The 20,689-nt window shown below is 36.0% G+C and overlaps 2 protein-coding genes across 4 annotated transcripts in view; one reads left to right on the top strand and one right to left on the bottom strand.

The window, feature by feature from the left end:
- Positions 1-19,502, top strand: part of LOC120454905 (plexin-A1) — a 46,944-nt gene extending 27,442 nt beyond the window's left edge. Inside the window, exons 10-11 of the transcript XR_005616691.2 lie at positions 16,298-16,431; positions 19,259-19,502. The gene's annotated coding sequence lies outside the window, so the exon portion shown is untranslated. The remainder of the gene's footprint in view (positions 1-16,297; positions 16,432-19,258) is intronic.
- On the bottom strand, positions 253-18,463 carry LOC120454906 (paired box protein Pax-6). 3 transcript variants are annotated; one of them, XM_039640587.1, is made up of 9 exons: positions 17,664-18,463; positions 15,673-15,853; positions 9,142-9,379; positions 6,722-6,898; positions 6,227-6,309; positions 1,833-2,087; positions 1,627-1,775; positions 777-979; positions 253-721 (listed from the first exon to the last, which is right to left on the bottom strand). In XM_039640587.1, the coding sequence occupies exons 1-9, from the start codon at positions 17,912-17,914 to the stop codon at positions 627-629; spliced, it is 1,632 nt and encodes a 543-aa protein (XP_039496521.1). In that variant the 5' UTR covers positions 17,915-18,463; the 3' UTR covers positions 253-626. The 3 variants fall into 3 exon arrangements, with proteins under 3 accessions (XP_039496521.1, XP_039496522.1, XP_039496523.1); XM_039640588.1 differs by having other exon boundaries at positions 6,239-6,309; XM_039640589.2 differs by lacking the exon at positions 17,664-18,463 and having other exon boundaries at positions 9,142-9,399; positions 15,673-15,740.
- Positions 19,503-20,689: the final 1,187 nt, after the last annotated feature.

The raw sequence follows: 20,689 nt of genomic DNA, 5'->3' as shown, positions 1-20,689 counted from the left end.
GTAATACTAAAGAGGTAGTGAAAGTTAAATAAAAGTTTATTAAAAACCTTAAAAATTTAATGTGTACGCTCCTAAATCGAACAGAAAAGGAAAGGTTAGAAATGTCGGAACTTAAAATAAGGGATGTGAAAGAAGCGGAACTATTGTTTACAAATCTTAAATATTTGTTTAATCTATAACAACTGCTTTATTTAATCATAAATTTTAATGTAGACTTAGCATTTTGTGTACTTTTTAAAATACTTTCAGTGTGAAGTCCACACGTTTCACGCTGAAGGGAAACACCCTTTCTAAATTACTTGAAAGTCCTGATGGTAGTTCACGTTAGGACTGTCAAAAAGTTCCGGCTTTCCTGAATCGCGGGGTGTTAAGGAAACTATAAGACCTTGACCTATAATAACATCTACATCCTTCCCCGACCCGGCGGTCATGTTTAAATATCTAGATGAACAGCACGTTGTCTGGTTCTTCAAACTAGGTGGGTTTTTGTTACTTTTTGTGGTGTGTATACTAACAATTGAATGCGCTTTTCGGTGTTTATGTCTTTCCGAAGATGCTTGTGCGGCAATGATTGCAGCAGCAGTCGCCTTTGACAAAAGATCTGATGGTGAGTCAAAGATTGACGATCACTGAAGACGTGGCCAGTAATTGCTTCCCGTTAGGTCAGACACATTTTGCGTTGAAATCTGCACAGGCACCGAAACGCCTGCAGAAATGACACCTTAGAAAAGAACGACTGTTAATGTACACCTGTATCAATAGGTTCACAAAATTACCTGTATTTGATGATGGCATTGGAGAACTATTGGTATAAACGCCATGCTGAGGTGGCTGTTGGTGTGCAGCTGCGGGATTGCAAGCTGTATTTCGGTGATGGGCTGGAACATAGGGAGATCCTAGTGATAACGGATCGTGAAACATGTAAGGATAGGCATCGCGTTGTTGTAAGCATGACGGTGTCATTGATCCTAATGAGGAGCTGTCGAATAATCAAAAGTGTAAAAGTTTGAGATTAAATGATTACCTATTTTGTACACTAAAATTTTTAATTCGTATAGCAAAAATAATGCTCATATATTGAACTATATTTAAGATTTATAAGCTAGAACCTTGAATTTCTTACATTATGTTAGGGCCATAATAGCTATTAAGTCGATGTTTAGTGTGCATAGAAAAAATCGACTAGTAAAGTAAAAAGACGAGCAATGAAAAACCAGTGCTAAGTAGCCCTTTGTATACCCTTGCCGAGGGGGTATTGGGACATTTGCTACCACATATAAAGCATACATATATAAATGTTTATTCTTTATCCGAGTTGATATAGTCCAAGTTCGTCTGTCAGTTTCTACGCAAACTTGTCTCTTAGTTTTAGAACTATCAACATGAAAGTTTCCCAAAATTCTTATTTTTTCAAGTATACATAAGTCAAAACTATATATTATATACTTTTAGCTGTTATGAGAAAAATAGAAAATACATATTAGTTATTTTTTAAATATATAAATACTGCAAGGATATGAAAGCTTCAAAGCGTCAAAGCTAGCTTCCTTTCTTATTGGTTATTTAATTTTGATATATAAATAATAATTTATGCACTTGAAAAAATAATTGCTTTCCAAAACATACTTGTAGTTTTCAGCCATCGTTGCAATCGGTTGGGGGATAGATGAGTACATGGTGTTGAATCCAGAATTTAAGGGAAGCCGCGGTGCCGCTGGCTGAAGTGGAGGGCTTTCAGAGCTGGTGTGTGTAGCATTAGCTTCACCACCCAAAACCTATTTAAAAAGATATAAGGAAATTTAAAAACATTAAAATCACCTAAAATCTCTTACAGTTGGTCCATTGGAAGCCTCGGGTAGGCTATTACTAATTAATGCAGATGATGCTCGTTCGGCAACTAGAATTGCTGCGTTGGCAATTCCTGGAGTTGAATTATTTGACGTTGCGACGGAGGAAGATGTAGTTGTTCCTGAAGGATTATTTGCCGTGCTGGGTCGACCACTGCCGTCCACGGTATCAGCCGAACGTCTCTGAGTTCGCATTTTTTCTTCTCGACGCCATTTAGCTCGTCGGTTTGAAAACCAAACCTATTATATATAAAATATTCCTTGATGAAGTAATTCATTTATATTTCTTATAAAAATAATATGTTATAATATATTTTACATTTTCTTCGAAAATTAAATATATAAACTAATAAGAGAAAACAAAGAAGCTAAATAATGTATGTAGCTACATTTTTTAGGCGGGCTAGTCCATAGATATCTACCGGCCTGACTGCTACGTTTTTTTCTTTTAAGCGTGTATAATAAACATTTTTGTTTTTGTACCCGTTACTCGTAGAGTAAAATGGTATACTAGATTCGTTGAAAAGTATGTAATAGGCAGAAGGAGGCGTTTCTGGCCATATAAAATATATACATATATTCTACATCTACATATAGCGTTCTCTCTTGTTTTTTTAGTAACCTGAGATCGATATATGTATGTATATATAAAATCCATTGCTACTTTTTGTAATTCTTATACCCGTTTCTCGTAAACTAAAATGATATGATAGATTCGTTGAAAAGTATGTAACAGGTAAATCAAAGCCTTTCTGAACACCTGGCCACGCCTGTCCGTATGAACGCCTCGATCTCAGCTGTAAAAGTTAGAAAGTTTAGATTAAGCAAGCACATTCCCGAGACATAAATGGTGCCACGCTCTTACGCCCAGTATTGCCAGTCTCAAACTTTTAAAAAACGTTTTGAAATTGTTTCGTTATTTGTCTTGCCATTTTCTATCGGTAAAAGCTTTTTGACCACGCGCCTTCTAACGCCCACAAGCCGCCAATAACTGTTAAACCCACATTTTTGAAATTTTTTTAATATTTTTAATTTCTACCGATGTTCCAGAAAATGTTCTTTCGTTTGCACTTCCACAAGAAATTTATGTAACAATTAGTTTTTTGTGTTATTTACTGTTATACGTAGCGAAACACGTATCAAGTTGCTCGTTATATTTACAAATCCTGAGTTATGGGAGCCATGATGATGTACAATTTGTTTTGTTATAACATTACAACCGAAAAGGCAAATACTATCAGCTTAGCTTAGCGAAACTTTGAAAACATAAAATTGTTTTGACGGAATAGCGGGATAGGTGCTACAGTAGAATTGGAATTTAAACTTGAATTTCCCAGCTTATGCATTTTTTGTAAAATTCGATGTTTCGAAAAAATAAAAATTTGTGTCAGTTCTTCTGAATTAATAAAATTTTTTATTTATGATTCTGTATTTTTTAACCTCTTAAAAGAGTTTAGTAGCAAATAGAAGGTGGTAAGTTTTGTGTTAAAAAATTCATGAGCGTTTTAAAATTTTTATAAATCCGGTTTGATTGCGTATGATTACATAAAAACAATTCATTGATGGGACCGAAAGCAACGTAGCCATGTAAACTAAGGTAAGGTTCGGGCGATGATGCCTATGCATTTTTTGAACTGTCGGAACTAATTTATATTATTACTGAAGTGGAACAGGAGAGAGCATACAAAATTGTTTTTTTGATAAGAAAACATTCGCAGCCTAATGAACCTATTTCTTTTGTCACGCAGTTAAGTTTAGGAGCAAATACACCCTTTGTATGCGGTTTTACTTGTAACTTAACACAAGCGAAATAAAGGGAGCCAAAACATTGGAGATGACAAAGGGGTGAAAACGGATTACAATACTTTTTTGCTTTAATATATTTTCACCATGACATTTATTACCCAGCGTTATTGTTGCAGCTCCCACTCCGACCTAAGCTCTTCAAGCTTGGAATATCTCGCTTCGCCCCGTTATTACCACTCAATGCGAAAAATCACAAGCAGTTTCAAGTATTTTTACAGTCAAATTGTTTTTATTCACTTAAACAAATAATCAAGAGCAAAACGATGAATCTCACTTTGACGACAAAACAACACAGTAGCTGCAGGGTTGAAAAGCATGTTTGAGGGATGACTTCTAAACCGCCCGTTCCGCTGCTTATACTTGAGGACGCCTCGAGGTAAAATGCTTTACAATTATGTTACAAGATGCAGTTATACAAATAACGCATAGAGCTTAATTATTTAAGATTTTTTGCGACTTCGGCACTCTTATGCATGTGTTGCAAAAATGCTGCAGTTACGATAATGCTAAAGATTCTAGTGTCACCTACGTAGTGAAAGTTTATTTCAAAGTTTTTTGTATCCTGATGTTGCCACAAACCGCCTAAAGCAGTCACACCCGCTATAGTGAAGAATTTTAACATTTTTCTGGCATAGAAAGAGAAAAAAATAATAAAATGAAAAATAATGTAAGTGTGGGCGTGACAGTTTTAGACCCTTTGTGTATAGTATACAAACTTGCGCCTTCTGTATGTCTCTAAAAGCTTGATTTTAACTTTCTAGCTTTTATAGATCCTGATTTCTCGACGTTCATACGGACGGACCGACAGACGAACGCTCTTGGCCAGAACGACTAGGCTATTGATCCTGATCAAGACTATATAGAATTATATACATTCATACGGACGGACTTGGCCAGATCGACTAGGGTCTTGATCCTGATCGAGAATATATATACCCTTTATGGTTGGAAATGCTTTCTTCTACCTGTTACATACTTGTTAACTGATGCAGTGTACCCTTTTACTATACCAGTAACTGGTATAACTAGAATGGAAGCATTGTTCAGCAAGCCGATGCTTATATACCCTTGCGGAACTTTTAATATTTATCATTTTCAATTAATTTTATTAATGTTTCTGAGGCATCTCAGAATTATATTACATTAATCTAAACCAAAACAAGAATGAACGCTATAGTCGAGTTCCCCGACTATATGATACCCGTTACTCAGCTAGTGGAAGTGCGAAGGAGAGTCTTCAACACTGACAGTTTTTGGCAGATTGTGGGCGTGGCAAAAAGTTTTTCCGCAAATCGATAGAAATTTACAAGTCCAATACAAAAATGAAAAAATATCAAAACATTTTTCAAAAGTGGAAGTTTTGGGCGGTTTGTGGGCGTTAAAGTGGGCATGGCAAAAAGTTTTTTGGCAAATCGATAGAAATTTACAAGTCCAATACAAAAATGAAAAAATATTAAAACATTTTTCAAAAGTGTGGGCGTGGCAGTTTTGGGCGGTTTGTGGGCGTTAGTGTGGGCGTGGCAAAAAGTGTTTTGGCAATCCGATAGAAATTTACAAGACCAATACAAAAATGAAAAAATATCAAAACATTTTTCAAAAGTGTGGGCGTGGCAGTTTTGGGCGGTTTGTGGGCGTTAGAGTGGGCGTGGCAACATGAATCGACAAACTTGCGCTGCGTCTATTACTCTGGAGTCTGTATATTTAATCTCAACCTTCTAGCTTTTGTAGTTCCTGAGATCTCAGCATTCATACGGACGGACAGACAGACGGACGGACAGACGGACATGGCCAGATCGACTCGACTATTGATCCTGATCAAGAATATATATACTTTATATGGTCGGAAACGGTTCCTTCTGCCTGTTACATACTTTTCAACGAATCTAGTATACCCTTTTACTCTACGAGTAACGGGTATAATTATATATAGTTAAAAAACTGAAGTAAGCCAAACATATTACAACAACAAGTTTAACAAAAACCTCACAAGAAACATAAGCACACAGATATTTCCCAAGACTTGTTTTAAATTTATTAATTTAATTTCAACAGTAATTTATTTCTTTAATATTAGTTAAATTATTGTTTAATTATCTTCAAGAACATTGTATAAAAACGTTATGTAAAATGTTTTAAAATATAAAATGAATGTAACATTTATTAAAATTAAAGTAATTTTTAAAGAACTTCTATTTAGGATTGGCAATTGGGATCGCGACTGGTTCATTTTCTCAATATTGATTAAAATTAGCGATAGTCATTGGCAACCTAAGAATGCTTTGATCTCCGAAAATAATCAAATCGTGACCTTTGAGATCGGTTTTTTCTCTGGGTGTATAGGTTACCGACCACAAAATTAATTGACGATTAAACTATTTTAAATTAGCTGTACTTCAATGCCACTAAAACGCACTTCTAAAGAATTTCTTAAATACAATTAGTTTCTTATAAAAAAATGTAGACACAAAAGTTATTATATGTTTAACATATTGACATTATTAACAAAAAAAAAATTGACTAATGCAAATTAGGGCTACAAACAGAATATAATTAAACAAAACTGAAAGACAAACCTGAATACGTGCCTCTGGCAAACCAATTTTATCTGCAAGCCTTTCTCGCGCAAAAACATCCGGATAATGTGTTCTTTCAAATTCTGTAATGCACGGTTCAGATAAAAGTTATATTTCAATTAGTGATTAATACCAAAATATGCCTTATACTATTAATGCAGATCGATAAAAGTACTTTGTAAGTTCTTTGTTTAAAACAAAGCAAAAATGCGAGAAATTTATACCTTTTACAAACTATCTCGCTGATTTATACTATCCAATCTTTTAATGTACAAAGATAAGACTTGTAACCATTGACTAAGAATTACGTTATAGTTCTAGAAAGCAAATTATAATCACAGTACTTATATCTTAATGACGAGCCTAATATTTCCGATTAAACCAAACCTTATATAGATTTATTCAGAACAGTAGAAACGCGACTTGAGTTTGTCAAGTACAGAAAGTAGTACAATTTATTTTGCCATTAAAGCCTAGTTAAAATACAACTATTACCTTTTTCGAGACTGTCAATTTGCTCATTAGAAAATGATGTCCGATTGCGCTGTAACTTCCTTTTTAGGCGCAACCGCATTTGAGAGTCTTCGTCTCCAGATGAATTATGTTCAGAGTTGCCATCCGACGTACTATCGTGAGAGTTTGTATGCGAAACTTCAACTGAAAATTGTAATTCTAAAACAAATATTGAAAAAAATATATTATATTTTCCATTTATATGTTCCTTTAAAAACAAGAACCACTAAAGTGTCTGGACTATCATATATGTTCATATCCTTACTTTTCCGTGATCTGGCCGCTTATACGAACTAACAGACTTGACTTTATTGACCAGGCAAGGACTTTGATCAATAATATATAATATTTATTTAATTCTTATTCATTATTGGGTCGGAAACATTTCCTTTTACCTGTTACATATGCTCAACATCTATGGTATCCATTTCATATTAAATAATACAAAATATTAATTTTCTTACTCGTTCCTCGTAAAGTACTAGATTCGCTGAAATGTATGTAACAGGTAGAACGAAACCTATCCAACCCTACAAAAGTACATACATATATTATTAGTTAGAATCAATATTCTAGTCGATCTGGCCATGTCCGTATGTTCATCCCTTGAACGTCGAGCTCTCGGAAAAAATTAGGGCTGGTGAATGGATATTAGATATGCCGAGTACGCTGTAGAAATTCAATTCGTCCACAATCCGCCCCAAACGGCATCGCCCAAACTTTTGAAAAATGTTTTGAAAAATACTTTTTGTCACTCCCACGTTAACGCAAAAAAACCGCAGAAAACTGGAATGCTATTTGAAAAATGTTTTGATATTTTTATTCCCGTTATTCGTAGAGTAAAAGGGAATACGAGACTCGTTAAAAGTATGTAACAGGCAGAAGGAAGCGTTTTCGTTCATATAAAGTATATATATTCTTGATCAGGATCAATAGCCGAGTCGATTTGGCCATGTCCGTCTGTCCATCCGTATGAACGTCGAGATCTCAGGAAATACAAAAGCTAGAAAGTTGAGATTAAGCATACAGACTCCAGGGACATAGAAGCAGCGCAAGTTTGTCGATCAGATAGTCGGGGAACTCGACTATAGCGTTCTCTCTTGTTTTATTATTAGATTGTCAAATTCTGTGGGAATACCTAAAACAGCCACGATTTCTTTCCTTTTTATTATTTTTCTATTGATTTGCCAAAAAAAAATTACATTTCTTGTGCACAACTCCACTTCTGAGTAACGGATATCGAGAATATCGGCTATATCATTTTCTTTTGTTCTCTACGTTTATACCCTTGCAGATAATTACAGGTGATATCTATGTGATATCTGATATCCATGTTACATTTACCGTGTTTGTGGTCGTTAGAGTTGTCAAATTTTGTTTGCCATATTGGAAGAAATTGGCAAGACAACTTAAAAATTTGTAAGATATTTAAAAAGATCACAGATTGACTTGGATAGTATACAAATCCTAGTTTTGTTATACTGGATCATAAAGTGTTCTTATTCCGTATATTTAAAGTTTTTGTTAAATCTATATTTATTAGAACAGTATATGAACTTCGGCTTGCCAATACTTCCTTTCTTGTTTAAATAAGGATTAGAAAATGAAAATAATTTTTAAAAAGTTGGTAGTTGTCATAATGTCAAGGTTTTTTTTTTTAATTTAACTAACAAATATTATTTCTTTTCTTAAATGATTTAATTTTAATCGTTACTGCGGAACGACATTAGATTAAATTAAATGTTAAAAAGGGGTCAGCTAATGCTTACTGGTAATGAAGACATATGTTAGCTCAATTTATTGATTAAAGAAAAAGCAAAAACAATTCAACGTATCAAAAGCTGGAACAGAATAGCTGATTCAATGAGACTTAATGGCAAATAACAAATGACCAACAAATTAACTATTTGTTTGCCCTGATGTTTGATCATCTGTGACAAAATACTTGGAATTGTTTGCTTCCGCCTCTAAAGAGGGTTGCATTTTATTTAGCACAAGGCCCTTTCTTTCTATGTATGTATATGCCTACATGCTCAAAGAAATTGGACAGAAGGAAATTTATACTTTGACAATTTTAACCACCGTTTAGTCATTAGATTTGTTAAAGTTATGGTGAAGTCTTTTACAATCAAAGAATATCGAACCACCATAGGTGATTTTTATATTCTCGTTAATATTTGTTATATTTATATTTAACGAATTGCGCGATATCGATAGAGAAACTCTGCCTCGCGATAACAAATTGTGGTGCAAAAGCAAAACGTTGGTTAGAAAACATTTTAAAACGTTTTGATACGGTATTGTAAATATATTGTTTAAATATGCATCTTTGCAAAAAATGTATAACAATCAATCTAGCAAATGTGAGTATATAATTATTTGTATTCAACATTGGTACTTGCCTCTTTTTTGACTATCATCCCGATTGCCCTGTCCTGGTAAATTGGCCGGAGATGTCACAACGGTAGCTGCTGGTGGTAGCGTTAAATGTGTCGTCGTTGTATTGCTTGGATACCATGCCCATCCGCCCGTTTGGCCATTAAACATGCGAAGCTTTTCATAAACAGATTCATTTTGTTGCTGAGCTTGCTGCTCCTTTTGTGAAGCTAGGTTACGTAAGACTCGGTTAATAGATGAAACCTGCAATTAATCCCAGAATACTGCGTACAATAAAATTCATGAACACAATATGTACATTTCTTAATTGGAAAACAACGTGTACTGAAACAAATATAAAATAACGGCCATCAAAGTCTTATTTACTGACTCTTACGAATGCAATACCTGAAAAGCTAAGTATGATGCCTTATAGAGGTTTAAGTTACTGAAGACCAAAAATATTTCCTACTTCGTTCATGCTTTCTAACCAAACACCTCATGGGTGCGTAACTTTTCGAGCCAACCCCCTTTGCTTTATTTCTGCTTCTTGATTGGCCAACAAATATTTCAGCCAATCCGCTTTTGAGAGCGAGACAGATATGTACACAGAAATCGAAACCAGATTAGATTAGACTATTCTAGTATACTTGTTATTATGATAGCTCGGTTTTCGATTTGAGAGCCCACATCACGCATGTATATACATATATTAATTTTAATACCCGTAAAGCAATAGGGTATAATAGATTCGTATTTAAATATGTAACTTATATATATAGAAAATATCAAAACATTTTGCAAAAGTGTGGGTGTGGCATTTGGGGTGGTTTGGCATTTGCGCTGTGTCTTATGTCTCTGGAATCTCATCTTTCTAGCTTTTATAGTTCAAACAGACGAAAGGACCAGATCGACTTTGCTATTAAGCCTGATACATACTTTGAAGTATATTCTATCAAACAACTATCACAAACTAGTCAGCTATTTGCATAAAACTTGGCCAAAAGTCTTCTTTTTATTGCTTGCAAATCCGGTATTAAAGTCGAGGAACTTGTGTTTTTATCAATTATTAATAGTAACCTTTTCTAAATTTAAAATTTTTTTTGGTATTTCGAATTTTACATGGCTTAAAGACATTTTTTTACAGATTTGTGTATACATGGACAACGTCATTAGAAGACATGAAATATGCCACTTTCACAGTCGCCGAAAGTGCTTGCACGTGCTTGGGCCTTGTTCTTTATTTAACAGAAGGACATTGACGTTGCGATGAAATATGGTTATAATGAATTACTCGCCCATTACATTTGTGAACAAAACATCAAAGAACATCAAATAAACTGAACCACCAGAAGTTGAATCGGTATACATACATATATATGTGGGGACGGGCTTTTTTAGGTACAAAATTAAGACTATTTAAGTTAAGAACATTTGAAAACATATATGAATTGTTTATTACATTTTACAATTTTGGTGGAAATAAATGCTCACAAATTCGTAATTCGCATATAATTAATTGAAAGCCGGGAGTCCTCGTCAGTCTTTCATCGGTTCGAAACATCCAGACTTAAAAACGGTATGAATCAAACAATCATTAAATCACAAAACCTAATCCCCTTGGTAAGGTATATTCGCTAGGATTCCGTAAAAAGATAGCAATATAAATTTGGTTACCTGAATAATGGAAATGTTTTTAGTCGGCTTATTAGTACTCTCTACTTATGCATACTATCGAGAAACCCATTAAACTTGTTAGACGCTGTAGTCGATTTCTCCGACTATCTGATACCCGTTACTCAGCTAGTGGAAGTCCGAAGGAGAAATATCCACAATGACAGTTTTTGGCGGCTTGGGGGCGTTAGGAGTGGGCGTGGCAAAAAACTTTTTGGAAAATGTAAAAAAAATTTCGAAAACTAACAAAAATGTGAAAAATTATCAAACCATAGCGTTGCAAAAAGTTTTTTTTGGGAAATCGATCAAATTTACAAGACTAATACAAAAACAAGACAGAGCTATATAGCCGAGTTCCCCGACTATCTGATACCCGTTACTCAGCTGGTGAAAGTGCGAAGAAGGCTCTTCAACACTGACAGTTTTTGGCGGTTTGTCAGCGTTAGAGTGGGCGTGGCAAAAAGTTTTTCTGCAGATTGATAGAAATTTACATTACTAACAAAAAAATGAAAAAATATTTCTGCTGTCTAGATTGTGTAGAACCTGAGATCTTGACGTTTATACGGACAGACGGACTTGGCCAGATCGACTCGGCTTGATCCTGATCAATAATATATATACTTTATGTGGTCGGAAACGCTTCCTTCTTCCTGTTACATACTTTTCAACGAATTTTGTATACCCTTTTACTCTACGAGTAACAGGTATAATCAAAGTATCAAAACCACACAACCTAATCCCCTTGGTAAGGTATATCTGCTATCCTTAATGATTCCGTTAAAAAGTTACATTAAAATGTTGTTTACCTAAATAATGAAAATGTTTTTTTTTCTTATTATTAGAATACTATCGAGGAATCCATTAAACCCAAAATACCCCTTTTTTTAATCTATTTTAAATAGAATGGATTGTTTTTGTCCCGAAATTATTTTCTCCTCGTCCACCGTTGCTTATCGAATTTGAATCTATTATAGCCATCTTAAAATTGGACTTCACCCTTGATGTCCTTCCCATTTATCCTAATTAACTTAATATGGTCGGAAACGCTTTCTTCTGCCTTTACACACTAAAACGGCTTTTTGAATTTAAAACAATCACAAATTAAAAGAGATTGAATTAACTGAATTTCGGCAACCGTTCCTTACCTCAAAATAACTATAGGCGAATTCAGTCTAATTTGTATTTTTTAAGTTAGGTGTTGACCTTCTTTAGGAAGAAATTCGATCTAAGAAAATATAAGGCAGAGAATAACTCCTGTGCTCTTTCAATAAACATAAAACAAGAGAGAACGCTATAGTCGAGTTCCCCGACTATCTGATACTCGTTAATCAGCTAGTGGAAATGCGAAGGAGAGTCTTATGCACTGACAGTTTTTGGCGGTATGAGGGCGATAGAGTGGGCGTGTCAAAAAGTTTTTTGGCAAATTAAAATAAATTTACAAGACTAATACAAAAATGAAAAAATATCAAAACATTTTTCAAAAGTGTGGGCGTGGCAGCTTTGGGCGGTTTGTGGGCGTTAGAGTGGGCGTGGCGACATGAATCGACAAACTTGCGCTGCTTCTATGTCTCTGGAGTCTGTATGCTTAATCTCAACTTTCTAGTAACGGGTAAAAAAATGCATTCATGCTTGTCCTTGTCATTATTTCATCGTTTGCAAAAATCCGCTCTTAAAAATCATTAAACCACAAAACCTAATCCCCTTGGTAAGGTATATTCGCTATCCTGAATGATTCGGTGAAAAGGATAGCATTATAAGTTTGTTTACCTGAATAATGGAAATGTTTTTATTCGGCTTATTATAAGCAGAGCATACTATCGAGGAACCCATTAAACGCAGAAAAGGCGACGATAGTGTCAAAAATATCCTTTTATTATCCATTTTAAATAGAATGGATTGGTTTTGTCCCTAAAATATTTAATCCTCGTACACCGTTGCTTATCGACTTTAAATCTATTATAGCCTTTTTAAAATTGGAATTCGCCCTTGACCTTCCTCAAACGTAATCCTTTCAAGCCTCCCTTGCCAAAAACTGCATAAAATACCTTTTTTGAGAGTACAGTACAAAAAATAGCTTGCTTTTAGCTTCCTTTGAGTTATTGAAAATAGATATTTTTATACCCGTTACTCGTAGAGTAAAAGGGTATACTAGATTCGTTGAAAAGTATGTAACAGGCAGAAGGAAGCGTTTCCGACCATATAAAGTATATATATTCTTGATCAGGATCAATAGCCGAGTCGATTTGGCCATGTCCGTCTGTCCGTCCGTCTGTCCGTCTGTCTGTCCGTATGAACGTCGAGATCTCAGGAACTACAAAAGCTAGAAAGTTGAGATTAAGCATACAGACTCCAGGGACATAGACGCAGCGCAAGTTTGTCGAATCATGCTGCCACGCCCACTCTAACGTCCACAAACCGCCCAAAACTGCCACGCCCACACTTTTAAAAAATGTTTTGATATTTTTTCATTTTTGTATTGGTCTTGTAAATTTCTATCGATTTGCCGAAAAACTTTTTGCCACGCCCACTCTAACGCCCACAAACCGCCTAAAACTGCCACGCCCACACTTTTTGCCACGCTCATTCTAACGCCCACAAACCGCCAAAAACTGTCAGTGTTGAAGACTCTCCTTCGCACTTTCACTAGCTGAGTAACGGGTATCAGATAGTCGGGGAACTCGACTATAGCGTTCTATCTTGTTATACCCGTTACTCGTAGAGTAAAAGAATATACTAGATTCGTTGAAAAGTATGTAACAGGCAAAAGGAAGGGTTTCCGACCATATAAAGTATATATATTCTTGATCAGGACCAATAGGCTAGTCGATCTGGCCATGTCCGTCTGTCCGTCCGTCTGTCCGTCTGTCCGTCTGTCTGTCCGTATGAACGTCGAGATCTCAGGAACTACAAAAGCTAGAAAGTTGAGATTAAGCATACAGACTCCAGGGACATAGACGCAGCGCAAGTTTGTCGAATCATGCTGCCACGCCCACTCTAACGTCCACAAACCGCCCAAAACTGCCACGCCCATACTTTTGAAATTTTTTTTTAATATTTTGTCATTATACCCGTTACTCGTAGAGTAAAAGGGTATACTAGATTCGTTGAAAAGTATGTAACAGGCAGAAGGAAGTGTTTCCGACCATATAAAGTATATATATTCTTGATCAGGATCAATAGCTGAGTCGATTTGGCCATGTCCGTCTGTCCGTCCGTCTATCTGTCCGTATGAACGTCGAGATCTTAGGAACTACAAAAGCTAGAAAGTTTAGATTAAGCATACAGACTCCAGGGACATAGACGCAGCGCAAGTTTGTCGAATCATGCTGCCACGCCCACTCTAACGCCCACAAACCGCCTAAAACTGCCACGCCCACACTTTTTGCCACGCTCATTCTAACGCCCACAAACCGCCAAAAACTGTCAGTGTTGAAGACTCTCCTTCGCACTTCTACTAGCTGAGTAACGGGTATCAGATAGTCGGGGAACTCGACTATAGCGTTCTCTCTTGTTAGAATTGAGCTCAGCAATAGTACTGTAAAAAACTGTTCACTAAACACTATATACAAAGCACTATAAAACCGTTAAGAAGATATGCAGACAATCTTAGTTTCTGATACCCGTTACTCAGCTAGTGGAAGTGCGAAGGAGAGTCTTAAACACTGACAGTTTTTGGCGGTTTGTGCGCGTTAGAGTGGGTGTGGCAAAAAGTTTTTTGGCAAATCGATAGAAATTTACAAGACCAATACAAAAATGAAAAAATATCAAAACATTTTTCAAAAGTGTGGGCGTAGCAGCGGTTTGTGCGCGTTAGAGTGGGTGTGGCAAAAAGTTTTTTGGCAAATCGATAGAAATTTACAAGACTTATACAAAAATGAAAAAATATCAAAACATTTTTCAAAAGTGTGGGCGTAGCAGCTTTGGGCGGTTTGTGGGCGTTAGAGTGGGCATGGCAAAAAGTTTTTCGGCAAATCGATAGAAATTTACAAGACCAATACAAAAATGAAAAAATATCAAAACATTTTTTAAAAGTGTGGGCGTGGCAGTTTTGGGCGGTTTGTGGGCGTTAGAGTGGGCGTGGCAGCATGATTCGACAAACTTGCTCTGCGTCTATGTCCCTGGAGTCTGTATGCTTAATCTCAACTTTCTAGCTTTTGTAGTTCCTGAGATCACAGCGTTCATACGGACGGACAGACAGACGGACGGACAGACGGACGGACAGACGGACATGGCCAGATCGACTAGCCTATTGGTCCTGATCAAGAATATATATACTTTATATGGTCGGAAACCCTTCCTTTTGCCTGTTACATACTTTTCAACGAATCTAGTATATTCTTTTACTCTACGAGTAACGGGTATAACAAGATAGAACGCTATAGTCGAGTTCCCCGACTATCTGATACCCGTTACTCAGCTAGTGAAAGTGCGAAGGAGAGTCTTCAACACTGACAGTTTTTGGCGGTTTGTGGGCGTTAGAATGAGCGTGGCAAAAAGTGTGGGCGTGGCAGTTTTAGGCGGTTTGTGGGCGTTAGAGTGGGCGTGGCAACATGAATTGACAAACATGCGCTGCGTCTATGTCCCTGGAGTCTGTATGCTTAATCTCAACTTTGTAGCTTTTGTAATTCCTAAGATCTCAGCGTTCATACGGACGGACAGAAAGACGGACAGACAGACGGGCAGACTGACATGGCCAGATCGACTCGGCTATCGATCCTGATCATGAATATATATACTTTATATGGTCGGTTACTTTTCAGCGAATCTAGTATACCGTTTTACTCTACGAGGTACGGGTATAATTTAAATTTTTTCTTATCTTAAGTTGGTTAGCACTTTTATTTATAAGTCAAACATATTGTTTTGTGCAAAGAAAAACTTACACTTGGAATGTTATCACTATTGCAAACTTGTTCCGATAGCAGTCGGTCTCGTATTTCCCACGCAAATATGCTGGGACATTCCCTTTTGTAATCGGCAATTTTTTGTACGACCGGGGTAGTAGCTACGCGTGGCTTTGAACCACCTATCGCTCGAGGTTTTATTGATCCTGTTTCATAATATCTAAAAATAAAAAGAAGTATATTTACATTTTATCTGAGAATATACATTTATAGTATAGTAGATTTTCGTGCACATTCTGTTTTTTAATTTTACATAGAACAGCAATTAAAAATCCTATGGGTTTTCAAAAATATCTTTTTTAAGATATAATTTTGATTCCTGTGTAATATAATCAATGAAATGGTTATGAATTTAATAATTACAGCTGATCATCAGCTGTAAGCGGTTAAGCACAACATATGATTTCGAGTTCCTTGAAAAATTTACAAATAAAAGGTATTTAAATACATATTTGAATTGGTTGGCTCAGAGTGCGTAGTGGTAATTAACAACAAGCCCGAGTGAAATAGAATTTGCTACACTCACCCCGATTCAGCCTAACTCCAAATTATATTATATGGATCTGTTTATACCTGTTAACGTTTACATTTTTTAATTGTTTAGGGTACATATCAGAAGCAATACGGACAGGTTTATGGTACGAGTCAATCAAGAAGGGACACACCATGGTATTTAGTACTGTTCTCGAAATCCTTAGTGCTAATCCTCAGTGCTAAACGCTGTCAAAGAGTTTAATGGTAAGATAATGCAAACTATCATCAACATTGATTTTCTGTAGTACAGCCGCTAATGGGCAAAACGTCGGTATATACAATATAAACTACCGTACCGATTTGTTTTTTTCTACCTGATACTTTGCTCTCTGCTTTTCTGTTAATGGAAACTTAACTAAATATGATTTTTTGCATATCGTTAGAGTGGGCGTGGCAACATCAGTAGACAAAGTAGACAAATTGCCAAACAACTGGTGTATACCAAAAAATCAAATTTTTTCACTTTTTATAAATATTCTATAAGATATAGTCCGATCCGGACCGTTCTGACTTACATATACAGTAGAATCCGGTTATAACGACTCCGCTTATAGCGTCAGTCCGGTTATTGCGACGGAAACTCGATGTCTTAGTTGGTCCCCATACAAAGTTATATGAAAGGACCTCCGGTTAGTACGTCTCCGCTTTTAGCGACAAACCGCTTATAACGACGAGATTTTTCATAAATCAACCGGATATTGCGACGTGCCAAACAAAAAATACAGCAAAATAATGCCAACAAATTTAAGCATCAAACGACTCTGTTAGAAATGTATGTATCTATCAATGATCAACGTCACAAAAATTTTTACAGCGTGTGTGTGCAGACCTCATTCCATAAGAAGTCCCGTTATATTTCTAGTTTTTTCTGTTTTTTTTTTTTTTTAAACCATGTTAATTAATAAAATGTATTAAATTTTTTGTTTGATTAAAAAAATAATTTGTTTTGTGTTAAAACACATTACGAACATGGCAACCAAAAAATAAACAAAAAAAAAATTTTTTTCCACCTTTCTGTTAGTGCGCCCGGATATAACGACGTAAAATCGTCGGTCCCTTGAAAGTCGCTATAACCGGTTTCTACTGTGTATTACCTGCAGCAGAAAACATTTTTTTTCGGAAAGTGTCATGGCGATTGCCCTAAAACTTAAAAAAATGTCGCGCAGGAACGGACGGGCGACATAGTTGTATCGATAGGTCTACATATGTTCTTTATATGGACGAAAATATATCCAATTCTACAAGATAATAATACAAAATAATAACGTTCGTTTTCAAATTTTTACTAAATATCTTAAAATTTTATCATTCCGTGGATGAAACGCTGAGGTTCTATCATAACGTCGGACTCAGACCTGAGCAATATGTTTTTTTGAGGCTACTGTCTACTTCCTGTTTGGTTAAGAAAATGTCATTATGCATTCAAAATGCCTCACCTGCCCAAAATTTTGCTTACGCAACCGTTGGAAACTTGCAGTATTCTTGAAATATCACAAGGACGTGCGCCGGAATGAGCCAATTCTACAATTTTTTGACGCGTCGAGTCGGGCAGCGGCCGGCCATTAACATATACGCCGCCCAGCTGATTTATGCCGCTATGTCCCGCCGTGGAGCACCCAAATAGAGTACTCTGCCCTACGGACGAGTGCGGGTGCCCATGCATTATGTGTTCAGTTGTTAGCATCATAATTAATTTGTTTTAATACAGTTGTGGCGATGGAGAATTCGATGATGGTTGACGTGGTCGAATATGATCGTATATTTATTATTGGTATCGCGTATTCAGGAGCACTCCCTTTTTCATTGTTGTTAGAGACGATGGTTTTCGTTGCCCACTTTGTACTTCGTATAAATATCTTCTTCACCTGGTTATCAAACTCCAGACTATCACTTCAATTGGTCATTGCTTATAATTCAGCTACGTCTGACTGTTTAACATGCATCACTTTTTACTTTCCAGGATCTGAACTTTCACTTTGAGTTTGGTTTTTGGTATGCGTATGCTCGATTGTAAGTGTTTAAGCTTGTGTATCATGAATGGTTTTATTAAAATGGTCCCGATATTTTCCGCCGTAAGTTCGGGTCCGCAGCCCGGCGGCAGCGCCACGGATGGCGACCTATTTTATTAATCTGGGAATAATTTGCATTCGAAATGATCGAACAGTGACGTAGATATCGGTTTAAGCTTGAACAACAATTTCTTTTGCTAACTGGTTTCAGTGACGAGGTGCGCACTTAGCCAAGCGAAACGTTAATGAGCTCTCATGCGAAAAAACACTGGCAAGAGCAACGGCTAACACATCGGACAGCCATTTTGAAGTCGTTGCTCTTGTCGTCTCTTTTCCTTTGCAGTCATCGATAGCTCACAACGCTGCTGTTTTCCGTGCCTTGAAAAGAGATAGCTATAGTTACTTGACGGACTCATCGTGCGCACATTTGGCGAATACGAGTTGAGTAGGAGAGAGATGGCTATGGAAGAAAGAAAAGTTCACCCTATCCACTTGAATCTTATTGAAGTTTTGGTTGGTTGTTTAATAAATCGTGGGCAACTTTAACTTTATGGATTTAGCTATAATAACGGTGGCAAATAAAACTGAATTCATATAAACCTAGATGTGCATGTATAAGTCTTATTCGTCTTTGTATGCATATGATTGGATATGATGATATATTATAAACTTTAGTGCTCCCAATCCCTAATATATTTGATTAAAAAACATTTATCCATTATTTTTGAAAATCAAAACTTTCTAAATAATATACAATCTAAACATTTGTCATACTTCTGTTAGTAGAATGTATTTCCATACATTCCATGTTCGTTCCGAACAAAAGACAAATTATTTATTGTCGAAATTGTTAATATGATGTCGGTTGTGTTAATAGGTACATACATATGAACATAAATATGCTTACATAGGTAAAACTATGTATGCACCCTAACAAAAATTTTTGCGTCGAATATGTTTTAAATGATATTAAATGTTATTATTTTATATAAATCTAGTAATTGTTTTTATTTATGTTTTAGGTGACGGCTTCAAAAAGGAATCCAATAAGCTTTAGCGTGAGCTGCGTCACTTGGGTTTTGTTTTTAAAGTATATTTAATTAAAAATTACCAATTGTGTTTTTGAAAAGTTTGTAGTATTAGTAATGTTATTGTATTGTTGTTTTGTATATATCGTCTGCGTAAACACAGACCGCTAGCGTATTCGAATATTTGTTAATTATTAGTTCGTATTTGTACATACATAATACATATGCAAACACATAACCCATCTACGCTGCTACGTCTGCTTGCATTTACATTTTCGATATCTATTATTTACTGAAATTAAACCACCAAGTAACAGCATTCGAAACCTAAACCACCCCTGAAAAGCCACCACTGAGCTTACTTGCTCTCAACATCCTGTCGGACACGTTTTTTGGATTTTTGAAGTCACACGCATCAACGAATCTATTTCCCCTTCCCCTCGCATTTCCCATTATTTTAGTGCCGGCATCCAGTGTGCTGAGGCTCTTCAAAGGGGAACATTCTTGAATCGCCTTTTTGTCATTCCTATTGCGTGTGCCAAAAACTTCATGGCGCATTGTAGAGGTGACGAATCAGATTTTCCTGGAATGTGTGAAAATACCTTAATTTATATTATTTGGCGTGATGTCTAAACTGCAAAATATTGCACTCATGAAGTTTGCTTTTTCTTGCATACCCACCATCATATTACTTTAAATATATGTTCTAATTTGTAATAAGTTTTTTATGTAATAAGCTTTTAACTAATCTTTGAAATTAGCGAAAGAATTTAACAGATTTCTATATAAATCATATACATTATTTATCACGATGATTAACCGTGTAGCCTTATGCGAGTTTTACTTTGCATTGAAATGCCGAGATCTTTAAGATTTGTTTTATGCGTTGCAGCGCAATTTTATTTTCAGCCGGTCTCACCTATTTTTATACCTGTTACTCGTAGAGAAAAAGGGTCGAGATCTCAGGAACTATAAAAGCTAGAAAGTTAAGACTAAGCATACAGACTCCAGAGACATAGACGCAGCGCAAGTTTGTCGATTCATGTTGCCACGCCCACTCTAACGCCCACAATCCGCCGAAAACCGTCAGTGTTGAAGACTCTCCATTTCTCTCTCGCACTTCCACTAGCTGAGTAACGGGTATCAGATCGTCGGGGAACTCGACTATAGCGTTCTGTCTTGTTATACCCGTTACTCGTAGAGTAAAGGGTATACATGTAGTTCCTGAGATTTCGACGTTTATCATCATCATATGGTCGGAAACGCTTCCTTCTGCCTGTTACATATTTTCAACGAGTCTAGTATACCCTTTTACTCTACGAGTAACTAGTATATTGACAATAAATGACTATATAATCGATTATTGGCATGACCATGGCTTTTCCAATGGGATTGGCAAGTTAAATAATGAACTTAAATAAAATT

The sequence above is a fragment of the Drosophila santomea genome, chromosome 4 (assembly GCF_016746245.2).
Source record: "Drosophila santomea strain STO CAGO 1482 chromosome 4, Prin_Dsan_1.1, whole genome shotgun sequence".
NCBI lineage: Eukaryota > Metazoa > Arthropoda > Insecta > Diptera > Drosophilidae > Drosophila > Drosophila santomea.
Note: the sequence above shows the minus strand (reverse complement) of the source record. Positions and strands in the feature narration are given on the sequence as shown.